Genomic DNA, 12,991 nt, shown 5'->3' on the forward strand with positions numbered 1-12,991 from the left:
TCTTTGACTTGATCTATTTGGATTACTTGTAAATACATTTTGGTTCTTAAATATATATTTTAAACATTGAAAACAATATATTTGTCTTAGATCGGAAAGTTTAGCTTCTTGGAACAACTGTAAAGAGGGAAAAGTGCGATTTTTGTGAAGCATTTTTTTTAATATACAAATTTTTGAACATTTTCTAATGGTTTAATATGATTGTTGTAAGTTCCCTCTCATCCAATTATTCCATAGGAAAGCGATGACTGTACAAGTGCGTAATATACCATTTTTATCGTATTTAGCTGGGCGTAAATACTTAGTCTTTTGAACACATAGGTTAAATATCTTAGTTTATAAACAATTACTTCAAGATTATTAGTCCATTTAAGTTGAAAGTCAATGATTACTCCCAGGTATTTTATGCACCTTTCAGACTTCATGTTTTCACAGTTATTACATATGTCATTTTACAATATTTATTATGAAACATTTCTTTAAGGGAAGAAGAAGGGGAAGATGATTTTGAGTTGTAAAATGAATAAACAGTGTTTTATTACAATTTAGCGAGAGAAGATTTCGATTTCTTTTGGGGACGACTTTTTAGCTCGGATTTGCATGTGGTGTCATCTCTGTATATTATATCTCAATTAAAACTAAATAGGTGCGAAGGTTTTCACGGTCACTGTTATCAATATGTTTCTTTTTTGGATTATACCGTGTGTGTTGGGTTTGTTCCGACGTTTCGGCTACCATTGCAGGAGCCATCTTCAGGGTAAACTCAGTTTACCCTGAAGATCCAACACACACGGTATCACCCAAAAAAGAAACATATCAATGATAACTATATTGTTTTTGTATTATTTCATAATTTTGTAATATAACACTGTTATGTTTAAATGTATTTATGTTTATGTTTATGAAAGGCATTTGTGCCGTGTACACTAATAAATAAAATAAAGAAATAATCAACATTTTTTTCATTATCAGGCACCATTAGGCCGGATATGGTTATGAGGATGATGCAAATTGTAAGTTGGTCCGATATGCGATATTGTTGTTGTGAAGCAGAAAAAACGTAGGGAAGTATTTGTAGACTAATGTTCCCATTCGGAACTAGAAATGGAACGAGTAACCCTATATTTTGGACCCGAATTCTGAGCCAAATTATCAAAATAGATTCAATACTAAACTGAATAAAATCTTACACCAGAATGCGAGCGTACACTTCTCGACGAACACTCGATTTCAATATATAAGTATCTTGACAGGCACAGATAAGTTTATTAACTCTTAAAATACTGTAGTAAATAATCCCTTTGCGCCGCGCGGTGATGTAAAATCGTATTACCACTAGTAAACGATAGGATATTCTAAAGTTCAGACATTTGAAAGAAAAAAAACCTGAAGACACACTGTTTACTAATTGTTTTTTTAATTTATGCAAATAAACATATTATTTAACCCTGTTTTAGCAACAACGAAAAAATCATAACTACGCACGTGCGCCCCCATCACTGTCACCAACCGACTGAATCTATTTTACACAATACCTGCCACAGAACAGCGTCTTTATCTTCTTTGTTATGAGTTCTATCTTCGTCCTCTCTCTTATACGGATGTGTTGCTGAATCAGCGAACATCATTCTTCGCGTAGCAAGGATAAATATTTTTTGTATAAAAATCCAGCATAGTTATATAAATTTTGCTTTCTTGATCCGGTGTGAAAATGTCCACTTGAAAATTATAAAAAATACGAGTCCATCGTTTTAAAAAAAAGAGAGATATAATATCAAGTCTTGTGTCCTATGTTCACTAGTGTGACATCACAGCCACACAAGCATTAAGAAGGGAATCAAATCTGTTGTGGTCCCGTCGTATCAAGGAAAACAAGAAATGGGGCAAATCACTTGCTGAATACGGACATATATTTGAGTACATATCATCAGTTTAGCGGCTATCTGCTTTCTATTCATTAACTTTGAAAGAGGAAGTTCAGTGGTTTAAAAAAAATGTTAATAGGCTATCAAACTAAACCGATTTTTATTTTTAAAAAGTAAATTATATTTGTATTTATTTATTCATATTTTTTCCATTATAAAATATGATTAATAATACCCGTGCCGAGGACACTTAAGAATATGCTTTTAATTTTTTTTTTTAGCATGTAAGAATAAAGAAAGAAGACTTAATAAACAGAGATAATTAACAGAATGTTCAAATAGTCTTAAACACGACGTATTTATGTTTATAATTAATTTATGTACTTCTATATTATTTATATTACAAAACGCACAATGTAAGAACAAAAACATAACATAAGCCATACATTTTCGTTTGGGCGAATGAGACAATCCATTTTACTTCTACCTAGCTCCACTATACATTTTTATAGCCTTTTTGAACATTTTCTCGTTACTAATTGTTTTAATAGATAGTGGAAGTAGGTTATTGATTTAAATTGAATAATACTCAAAATCCCTTTGTCCGAAAGTGGTATTAGTTTGTATTTGTGTTGAGGATCTAGTGATTATATTATTTGTATGTGATGTATTGTAGGAGTTATTTCTTTCATTTGAGTAAGAATAGATTTTGAATCTGCAGTGAGTATTGTTTTAGCGTATAATTGCTTTGGTGTCATTAGTTGTGATTTGTGGAATATTTCTTCAGTAGATGTCTGTTTTATGACTTTTTTTACATGTTTTAATTATGGATTTTTGTGCAACAAATACACTATTTAAAACTGTGTCACTCAAACCACCTTATCCGATTACACCGTATTTTAAAATCACAATGCAAAATAAATGTATTATCAGCGCTATGATTTTTTGAAGTCTTGTAATTACTCCTGATTGGTGAATTGGCTTTCCGTTAACCGGAAATCTATCACAACACTTTCCTTGGTTGATTCTGAAGAACTAGTGACGTCGGCGTCGTATTTTATTTAAACAGTGTTTACTAAATATTACATGGCATATACGAGTATCAATTAAACTGTTATGATTGCGATTCAATCTACATTGGAAAAACTAAAAGAAACTTTGATATTAGAGTAAAAAAACACACACGGCCTAAATTAAAATATTTTTCTGAATTCGCAAACCATCTGATTGAAAATAATCATATTTGCAATGAGGACACTGAATTAAATTTTTTGATCAATGAAGAAAATAAAATATTAAAATTAGGCGATTTGGAAATCTGAGAAATAAAAAAAGCGATTTATAATAAGAAAAAAATAATAAAGACCCCATAAACAATATTTCCTGTAGTCCACTCCTGTCTAGTTTTAAAGATCGTATCCACCTCACATTACGCTTCCCATCCTTACAAGATAAAAATACTTGATTTATTAGCTCCATTTGTATTGTTAATAATAATAAACACTGATAAAATAAAATAGGATAGAATTATTCATTTATTAATACAAACATATTACGAAAAAATATCATAATAACGTATCCCAAACTCTATGAGGCCAAGGGCCCTGTGTTGAGTTGGGATACAACATAATGGAAAGTGGAAGCTCGCCCATAATTAAATAATAGCAAAAATAAAAATGAAATATTATTATATAAACATACATACAAGTACGCTCCCACTTACTGTTTAATGATGCTCACGCTTACACGCATCTAAACACTTACTCCCACACAAATACACACCCTCATAACTCTACACTTACTCTTATACAAATACACACAAACACACCCTTTTGTTGTAACACAATTTAATATGTATGATTTTTAATTAGAAACTTCGCTGGTCTGTCTTTAAACCTTATCATTTTTATGTTATTTAATCATTGTTGACTGTTTGGATCTGTAAAATAAATAAATATTTCAAAGGGCATCTGGACATCACGCTTTGTAATATATAAATCTATGCAATATCTCGCAGTAGTCTCCTGCAATGGTCTCTTCCCTTAGACAAAATCCAGACTTGTACACTCTTTCTGAAAATAGCTTACGTTTTGGAGAGCTTAATATGTTCATCCAGGACATTGAACATTCTTGGGGCCAAAAAAGAGAAATTCCTCTGAGCAAACTTCGTATGTGTTTTTGGAATTTAATAATTCAAATTACAGGAAAACTTCGTACGAGCATTCTGCTGGGATCTACTCTTGTAGCCGCATGACCAATGTGTCAATGGCTCTTTTTAAAAAAACATGTCTAATATACAGTACCTTCATGAATTGGAACAATGTCTCAGATGGGAAAGGGGGGGGGACAACGCAGCATCACTCTTAGTTTTATTTTTTGTGAGTTAATTAGGGGGTTCATGATAGACGCAGTGCAACCTCCCCAGCCCACTATACCACAGGTTGCCACTGACTGGAAAAGAGCAAAGTACACAGTTCTGAAAGTGCCAATGTCCAAGATGTTCCTAAGTGAGCAGAATACATGACGCAGCTTTCTTAATCTGGAAACCAGCGATTGGACCTGAACCATTCATTAGTTAATTATACCTTGATAAAGAAGCTTTGAAGCCATGAACTGTGATAATTACAGATGTATAACACTGCGGGACACAGCTTATAAAGTTTTTGCTGCATTTTTATTTAGAATACTTCTCCCGCATGTCAAAAATATAGTACGACAATACCAAACTGGATTCAGACCAGATAGATCAACAACTGACCAAATATTTACATTGAGGATCATACTGGAAAGAATGCTGGAATATAACGTTGAGACCTACCACATGTTTATTGACTTCAAAGCCAAGAGGCCAGGGCCCACAACGGGCTGTAGCGCCACTGATGATGATGAAAAAAGATTTTGAAAAAAAAAGTGGTTGTTTTTTAATTTACTTTAGTATATTATACTGTTTAGTTCCATTATTTATATTTGAAAAAAAAATCATTCAGGCCCGTTTAAGCAAAATGCGACATTATTATTTTTTTAAAAAAGAGGAGTATTAAAAAGTACTTATATATCAAGTCTTGCATATATTCAAGACCTCTGTGACGACAGCCACGCAAGTTCATTTAGATGTGTAATTAATTGTCATTACAGGTAAACATCGTTTTACGCCGGGGTTCCGTTACGAGAGACACCGGCGTAAAAAAATCGGCGCAAAATAAACACAAATATAAGAAAATATATGATTAGGTTCCGTGTCGAAATTCTAAGAACAATCTAACATGTTTAATTAATACATCCCCTATATAATTCGTTTGCGAAATAAATAATAATCTCTTGATATAAATAATGTTTTTAATAATTCATTTTTAATTTTTTTTTTTTTATAATTCTCACATTTTTTTGAAAACAGCAACCAATTTATTTTTGATTCGATTGTTGCTTTCTTTCTTGCAGAATCATAGCGTAAGCTAAGAAAATTTGAATATTCTTTTAATTTTAATAATAATAAAACATACCTTTTCATTTTTCTTAGAAACAAAACGAAAACTTACTCGGAAACAATTTCACACCCACAATAGGCTGCTCGCGTACACGGTAATAGAATATAACAAGTGTAAAAGTATGTTTTTATTTAAACCTGCGGGCTCACGCCGTCCTGGGAGGACGTTAATGACGATCTTTCGATTTATTCCGTTGAATAAAAGGGCGCTGCATTGACGTGGGAAGAGGCGAAAATGCTGGCTGGCGATAGGGTCTCCTGGAGATGTCCACATGCTCCACTTAGGAGCCGATGTGCAAAAGAAAAAGAAGAAGAAGGAAAGTGTTTCTGCTATTAGAATCGCGGCGCCTACTGTCGTCTGGCGTCGGCCTGACCGGGGAATCCCACGCCGCGCCGGCACCAACCGGCGTAATTGTAAATCGGCGTAAATCGAACCGGCGTAAAACGACGTTTACCCGTATTAAAAAAATTAACTTATTTTTACCAGCGTTTTTCATACACTTCATCAAAATATTTAATATATTTACATAAACCAAATAAAAAAAAAATCCGTCTCTAACAATTTATAAATATTCTGTACGGCATTTCAAATTAGAGATGGGCATTCGAGTTTTTTTATAAAATTATCAGTTGCATTTACCGTTTCACAAATTAAGCTGTTTCGTAAAAACGTTTAAAAATAACAGTTTAGGGCAGTGTGCGGAACTCCCCCGCGCAAATGTTGAAAAATAATGGTTCAGTGGAATGCAAGTTTTTTTCCTAGGTTTTTTAAAATTCTCAATTTAATTTCTAAAACGTTATTTTATTATTATTTAATGCGTTTTATAGGAACCTTATTTTACGGAATAACTAAAGAATTAAGAATAGCCCAGAAACCGCACACGCGCATCACACTGCAAGCGACTAATCTAGTCATATATGAGTAATTTTACATTTTGACCATTAGTTCTTTTGTAAACGTCGCTCAGTATGCAACTACTGATTTGAATTCAACCATGCCGTGTTGTGTCGTTTTAAAGTGTAAAAATACTGCTGGGATCAAAAAGAAACAGGATGGGATCACATTTCATGTGTAAGTAGCAAATGCATTACTTAAAATTGGAATTATTTTATTATCTGTCAGATTGTCTAATGAGAGAACTAATGAAAATTGGACCTTTCGGATTAAACAACGCCGTGGTGGAAATTTGACCGACATTATCTTTAAAACATCATGACATAAAAATATTTGTTTTATGTAAAATAAAATAATATTAGTTTTATTTTTTAAGTTCAAAGTTCATAAATCAAATTACTCTTATTAAATGACCCTTTACTTATCTACTCTGTTATGTCAATCAATGTTTCCGCGTGTACAATAAGATTTTGGAGAAATTAAAAAATAGCTCTTTAAAAAAATATGATTATCTTACATTTGTGTTATGATAATATTGTTTGCGATCTGGCAAAGTGATGATCTGAAAGTGGACATTTTTTTAGTTTTGCTTGGGTTGTCAATTTTTTTACGCTACTCTGCTCATCTAATGAGAGATCTAACAAACCTCACAGATTAAATAACGCCTTGGTGGACATTTGACTGACGTCATATTCAAAACATAATGGCATCAAATATTATTTAACATGACATAAAAATATCCGCCTTGTGTAAAATAAAATTTGTTTTATTTTTAAGTTCAAAGTTCAATTATTACTCTTATTAAATGACCCTTTACTTATCTACCCTGTTGTGTCAATCAATGTTTTCGCGTGCACAATAAAAGTTTAGAGAAATTGAAAAGTGATTTTTTAAAAATATTTGGGTAATTATCTTACATTGAGAATATTGTTCGCATTTGGCAACATTACGCGGCGACTTCACTAATGCGCGCGGTGAAAGTTGGGGGCGATCGACGATATTTTTGACGTAGTCCGATGTATTCAAATATGTAAATCTCGTTTCTTGAACATTGCGTTCAATGTGACTCCTGTGGTTTATCTTTTGAGGTACAGGTATCATTGCCTACAGTACTATGACTATTTTGACGATACTTTCAAATGACGTACTATTGGAATTATATTTCAATTTTGGTGCTCATTTATAAATTTGAAAAAAAAATGGGCACAATTGATATCAACACTCGATTCAACCGAGATTTCGCATACGATTTGATTTATAGTTTGTAATAGCGAGCATTAGATGAAATATTGGCGAGAGTAGAAGTGTTCGTACCGCACGCAGCGCAATTACGTCGAATTGAACGCGGAACGCCGGGGAAATCGCCTTAACTCCGTAAAAGGGACGAGCTCCTTGCCTGAAACGCTAAAAATAAGATAACTTTATGTAACAGTAAATCTCTCCAGCTGAGACGTTCAGGGGACCGGGAACGCGCCATGAGCAGGCGGACTTTCACTTCCTAACTCCGAGACGCCTCAGCTCCAACTTTTCGGCGCGAAAGCTGATAATGGCCATCCGCGCGGGCCGAGCGCGCGCAACGAGACGACGCCCGAAGCCGAAAAAGACAATCTGGCGATCGGGCCGCAGAAGACCCCGGAGTATGAAAGCGCGATTGTTGCAGAGTGCCTCGGGAGTCGCCGGGCCGGGAGTCGCGGAGGAAAGTCTAGGCGCGCGGGGCGAGGGTATTGTATTCAAATTTAGACGTCTTCGTGTCAGCTGCACCGCTCCCGCGCCATCCTATAAATATAGTCCGCGGGCCAAATAAGGACCAATCTCATGTTTCCCGCGCGTGCCAAATTAAGAAGTTTACTCCCTCGGGCGGCCAGTCGCCCGGAAGACGCTGCTACGGCCGTAGCTGCTCTGGACCGCGGCCATGTTGCCGGAAGTAGCAGGTAAACAGCGCCGGAACTCGCCCAAGGTCGGGCGCCGCCGCCGGCGCTACCTGACCGGACCCGCGAACCCTCGAACCTGCGACCGGGGCCGATAGTTATTATTTCCGCGTTTGTTTTCCGGCCCTTCCAGTGCTGTGTTTGTGTTCGCAAATTGTCGAGTTGTGCACTGTTCGCACGTGTTACCCGGCGGTGAGTCGGAATGTGCAGTGCCGGATAATTGAAAGGGTTGCCAAGATGCTATTTTAGGAATTGTGCCCATAACGGAACATTTGTTTCCGTCGAGAGTGCGTTCGGGTATTAGAAATTACATCTACGAGAATATTGCGTGATCTTAGAAAGATCATCAGATCTAAAACCAATTTACGTATGCACTTATGATAAGATTTATTATTTTCTTGGAGTCTCTTTGAGAACGAGAAATTAAGTCGAAATTACTAAAGAAAGCTGATTCGAATGATTAATCTATTGTCATCTTCATATTAAAGTTTATAAGGTGATCTTTTTTTTTATTTGTTATGGCTCTTCCAGCAACTGACTTTAGCGGGACATTAAATTATCCTGTCTCTTTCGTCCTAATTCTGTTGTGATCTATTTCATATTAAAATATTTCACATCCCACGTGGATCTTGGTAGCGCTCTTACTAGTTACTTAAATCGTAATTTACTATCATGAGCGATAATATTATATGTACGTCCTTCCTCCTTCTTCATATTTTATCTATTTGTTTAGATGTCCGTAGAGTTTTTAACAGTTTTTTTAAAATTCGGTGATAAGTGATAAAAAAATATATTATAAAAAAAAAGTAAAAAAAATACAAAAATAAAGTAAAGAATTAATTAAAATAATAAAAATACGTATGCAGTTTTATTCCGCTTTTATTTATAAATTTTTACCAGTGACCGGGTTTCGTCGTGACCGACATCGTCAGACTGGTGGGAGACTAAATAAATTCCTATGTTATTTACAAGTGCAAGCAGGGAAGTTTTAATTTAAACTCTTTTATTTTCATAATTATATAAATCATCATTTACATTTACAACATTGTTTAGTCTCCCACCAGTCTGACGATGTCGGTCACGACGAAACCCGGTCACTGGTAAAATATTATAAATAAAAGTGGAATAAAACTATATAGTATTTTTATTATTGTAATTAAAATGCAGTTCCACCAAGAAATGTCAGTAGAAAAACTCAATCTATAAAGAACATTATGTAAATAAAAATTATTAAAAAAATATATCATCATCATCGTCGTTCTCTCTCCGCTCCTAATGGCGCATACACCAATTGCAGCGTATCTTGTTCATTTTTGTTACGTGAAGGTAAGATGATCAGTCTTACGCTTCAGGTACTAGTCCAGGGACTATGAAATATTGTAGTGTAAAAGTACTCTTTTAAATATTTCATATCAACCATGTCGGGAATCGAACCCTAGACCTCTTGTATGGAAGGCAAACGCGCTGATCATTACACCACGAGGCCGACGATATACATTTATAAAAAAATATTACAGCATTCATATTAAAAAATAAACATAAAAATATTGTTAAGCTCTCAATTCATTGCAACAGAGATGGAAAACATTTTTGAGAAGGGAATATGTCCATTTAACATATTTAACATGTCATTGGTTGACTTCTATTTAATTCCAGATAGCGAATAATTCACTTTCCTTTTTTCCACAATCAAATGAAGTGCATATTTCTGTATTACCTTCTTTCAGCACAAAGATGCTAAGGTTACTAGATTACAAGGAGCTCCTCCGGGCAGCTTTTCTCGTTCGACAGTGAGAAATTTTTCCGTGTACGTGGGCACCGCCAAGGAGACTTGTCCTCAGGCGCGGTGTGCGGTAAGTGATGGGCAAGCTGTCGTTGGCTGGTTTCTTGGCCACTTTACACACTGTGTAACATTCATCATCCAGCCTATGTTTAAACGTCTACATTTCCTCAACTTTTCCATCTGTTGTGATCAAACTCACAGTGAAAGTCGTAGAGTTGAATTCAATTAAAATCGAGATATTTGAAATTTTGATAATTGATAAAAAAATATTGCTTTATTTATTTGCACGAGTGTAACCGATTGGAAGACCCACGGTCTTCAAAACTGTTTCGAGTATGTGAAGGAATGTACTTTCACTTTTGACTTTTGTGAAGTAATAAGAGCTGAAACCTTTGTTGACGTGGGTGAGATTCTGACTGAATTATTTCACCTACTGGGCAACGCCAGAAAACACTTTTTAAAAATTTTATGTTTCTTCGTATCATCATCATCATTGTAACTAAAGTAAATACATTTTTAAAAGTTCCTCGAAATAAACACTCAAAATGCGTGATCGGTAGGGGCCAGTTTTTCAATCCAGGTTATTGATATCTTTTGCTCTCCTTTTCAAAAACTTTTACATTGAACGACCCCCAATAAATACAATGTAAAAGAAGCAAAAATATTAAATTACTTGTTGATTTAAGTTAGTAGGTACAAGTGCAATGCATAATGTTTTACATAATTAAATATACCGGACTAAAACAGCGATTCGATAAATATGGGTGAATTAATAAAGAAATGATATTAGTGAGCATGAAGTGTCTGTATCCGGGCGGGTGAAAACTACAGTTTTCAGTGTAAAATTAAGCCAGATTTTTGGACTTGGATATATATTTTATATATTTTATATTTGATATATTTTTCATTACACTTTACATTTATACATAAATATTGGTCGTTCACCGGTTATTCCACATTCTATCACAGTGATACATTCCAGTTAAAGCAAACCAATTATGCAAAATCCCGTTAAATTTTTTCTGAAAACGTCAAAGATGCCGCGCCGCGTTTTACGTTAAATCAGGCGAATGAAAAAAACTGGTGGTCATAAATGTCAACTGTGTATTCTATCAAGGGAAAATACTCCTTTTATTTAAAAAAAAGCTAGTTTTTAAATAATATTCAAATGTTTAAGATATAAAATAAAGTGACTTATGTGAAGAGAAATAAGTTGTTATTATCGGCTGGTTTTTTATTTTACTGGGAACGAGCTGGCCACGCTTTTTAGATATTTGTATTTTTTTTTTAGTAAAATACAATCGCTGGCAATAATATTTTTATTTTTCCATAAATACTATTAGAATAAATCATTAATTTTGATAATATAATATAATGGGAAGCTCTGCATAATCGCTTATGTGGACCGTTCGCCATTAGATAGAAGCTCCAGGTTGAATTCCTGGGATGGTCAACATGAAACAATTGTTTAATGGGTAATCATATTGTATCATTATTAAACTAGTACCTGAAGCGTGAGATCGATTGCCTTACTTTATAGTAAATAGTTGCGATAAACTGCATTTATTTGATCTTACAGCACCTTATGTTCCATCAGGTGCGAATAAGGCTTTGAAGATGATAATTTTCATAAAAAATACGTTTGAAATCAACAGTTTGTCACTGATTTTTAATTTTAAACGTATATGTAGAAAATATACATGAATGGACCAATTGTTCTATTTTGGCGGTGTGTCGTTCTATCCTCTCGGCCTATACTTAATATTGTTAGAGCTTTATTGTTTATAGTAAATATTTGTAGGTATTATTAAATATTCATATTTTTTTAAAAACAAAAATGTAAGTATGCGGTAATTGCAAACACAAAGAATGGGAAAAAAATCATGTTAACTGATAATATGAAAATTACAGTTTTAATAATTTAATTTATTTCCAGTCATCAAAATATTTTTTATTTCAATATTACACACTTAGCTAAATCTGTAAAACGGACCCTTGAATGTCTAGACGGACCATATTTCACGCATTGCGCTCATGGCGAGCTCGTGTGACGAGGGCTAGTCTCGTTGAACAGGATATACATCCTAAACCGATGGCGCATAGGGCACCACATTGGTACTTATCCCAACGGCATCGTATCATAGCATATATATTAAGGCGATATTAATACAACTTACGCTTCAAGCGCCACTGAATATTAAATATTTTAGTTAAAAACACCTTCACTATCCTTCATATATTTGAATATTCTTTTAATTTTCATAATAATATAAAAAATATATAATCATAAAAACAAAACGAAAACTAACTCGGAAACACTTTCACACACACAATGGGCTGCTCGTGTACACGGTAATAGAACAAAACAACGTGTAAAAGTGTGTCTGCTATTAGAATCGCGGCGCCTACTGTCGTCTGGAGCTCAATCACAGATGGCTATCGACATGCTAAAAAACGTGCTAAGTATTTGAGCAATCACCACGAACAATCATGAACACGCTGAAGTTATCGCGGTCGCGTTGCAAAACGCCATAGATAAGTTCCGTATCCGTAGTCCGTGGTCAAACGTCAAATCAAAAAAGTCAACACGCGTGTAATCTCGTGCCGGTTTGTTATTTCGTTTTCAAGTTACAAACAATTACTATGGCGACTGCTTTTCTTAACATTTGGCTTGCCGACCGCCGGCTAAATGCATCGAGAAAAATTGAAAGAAGGCGTGTGCGAGATTCAACCAATCCTCTTGAACTGACCGAAGTTGAATTTCGTTTTGCAACGCGACCGCGATAACTTCAGCGTGTTCATGATTGTTCGTGGTGATTGCTCAAATACTTAGCACGTTTTTTAGCATGTCGATAGCCATCTGTGATTGAGCTCCTGGTGTCGGCCGAACCGGGGAATCCCACGCCGGCGCCAACCGGCGTTGTTGTAAACCGGCGCAAAACGACGTTTACCTGAATTTATTTTTGTTGATATAATGGCTGTTATTTATATTTTTTAAATATATATATATTTTTTAATATAATGGTTACTTTTCCG

At 34.6% G+C, this 12,991-nt stretch overlaps 1 protein-coding gene across 5 annotated transcripts in view; it reads left to right on the forward strand.

Moving 5' to 3' along the window:
• Positions 1-12,991, forward strand: part of LOC148282369 (uncharacterized) — a 48,358-nt gene that overhangs the window by 15,826 nt on the left and 19,541 nt on the right. For 2 of the 5 annotated variants that reach the window (XR_015822107.1, XM_088225172.1), the window contains exon 1: positions 8,178-8,668. The exons of 1 other annotated variant lie outside the window; for it this stretch is intronic. Coding sequence is in view for 1 of the 4 variants with exons in the window: in XM_088225169.1 (XP_088081295.1) it covers positions 8,157-8,175 (19 nt within the window). In the remaining 3 variants the exon portion in view is untranslated. Of the gene's footprint in view, positions 1-7,516; positions 8,669-12,991 lie in introns of those variants that run through there. 2 more of the 5 variants (XM_088225169.1, XM_088225171.1) reach the window with 2 other exon arrangements.

The sequence above is a fragment of the Micrasema longulum genome, unplaced genomic scaffold, assembly GCF_059751315.1.
Source record: "Micrasema longulum isolate JH-2025_06_02 unplaced genomic scaffold, ASM5975131v1 h1tg000334l, whole genome shotgun sequence".
NCBI lineage: Eukaryota > Metazoa > Arthropoda > Insecta > Trichoptera > Brachycentridae > Micrasema > Micrasema longulum.